The 942-nt window shown below is 65.5% G+C and overlaps 1 protein-coding gene across 1 annotated transcript in view; it reads right to left on the bottom strand.

Annotated features, from left to right (window-relative positions):
- Positions 1-385, bottom strand: part of FOXB2 (forkhead box B2) — a 23924-nt gene extending 23539 nt beyond the window's left edge. Inside the window, 2 exon segments of the mRNA XM_023752330.1 lie at positions 3-210; positions 212-385. Coding sequence (XP_023608098.1) covers positions 3-210; positions 212-385 — 382 coding nt within the window.
- Between the last annotated feature and the right edge of the window lie 557 nt (positions 386-942).

The following is a 942-nucleotide window of genomic DNA, read 5'->3' as shown; positions in this document are numbered from 1 at the left end:
GCCCTTGGTGCTTCCCGCGTGCAGGTGAAGCGTGGGTCCGCGCGCAGCACCTTGGAAGCGCTTGCGGCGCCGCAGGAAGCTGCCGTTCTCGAACATGTCGCCGCAGTCGGGGTGCAGCGCCCAGAAAACTGCCCCTTGCCGGGGCTGGTCGGGCCGCGGCAGGATCATGATGAAGCAGTCGTTGAAGGAGAGGTTGTGGCGCAGGCTGTTCCTCCCAGCGCTGCGTGTGCGCGCGGTAGTAGGGGAAGCGCTCCATGATGAACTTGTAGATGTCGCTCAGAGGCAGCATCTTTTCGGCCGAGTGTTGGATGGCCATGGCGGTCAGCGAGATGTACGAGTAGGGCGGCTTCTGGTCGCTGTACGAACTCTTCCCCGGCCGAGGCATCGCCCCTGGCGCCTCCACCGCCCACCGGCTCCGCAGCCGGCTCCCGGGGCCTGGCTGTCTCCACTACTCCTCACTGCGCCCGCCCAGCCCCGCCACTCCACCCTCTTCCCCCTAAGGCCCTCCTGCCGCTTATCTCCCGCCTTCTCTCAGCTGCCTGGGATTTCCGCGCTCGGCCTCTTGGGCCAACTTAGCTCTGGATGCTCACAACTTCTGGCCCCGACGGCCGCCGACCCGAGCGCACAGGCGCGGGCGGGGCGCGCCAGCTTCACCGCCACCCTCGCTGCGTCTTCCCTCGGCTGGCCAGAGACTGAGCTCCGGAGCAGGCGTTGGAAGAGTGGGGAGGGGCCGTGTTCTCTTCCGGTCTCCTTGCTTTTTCTTGGTCCGAGGGAAGCGCAGGCCAAGTGGGCTGAGAGGAAGGACCGGACAGTCAGAACTCTGGCCGTTTAAATCCGAAATGACACTCGCTGTCCAGGAGGCGGGGGAAGGCTGCTCCCTGCCCCGCCACTTAGTCCACCCTGGAGTTCTGTGTTCCTGGATAGGAGAAGCAAGGTAAGGAG

This window comes from Myotis lucifugus, unplaced genomic scaffold, assembly GCF_000147115.1.
Source record: "Myotis lucifugus unplaced genomic scaffold, Myoluc2.0 scaffold_31, whole genome shotgun sequence".
NCBI classification, from domain to species: Eukaryota; Metazoa; Chordata; class Mammalia; order Chiroptera; family Vespertilionidae; genus Myotis; species Myotis lucifugus.
The sequence above is the reverse complement of the archived record's forward strand: the minus strand, read 5'-3'. Positions and strand labels throughout refer to the sequence as shown.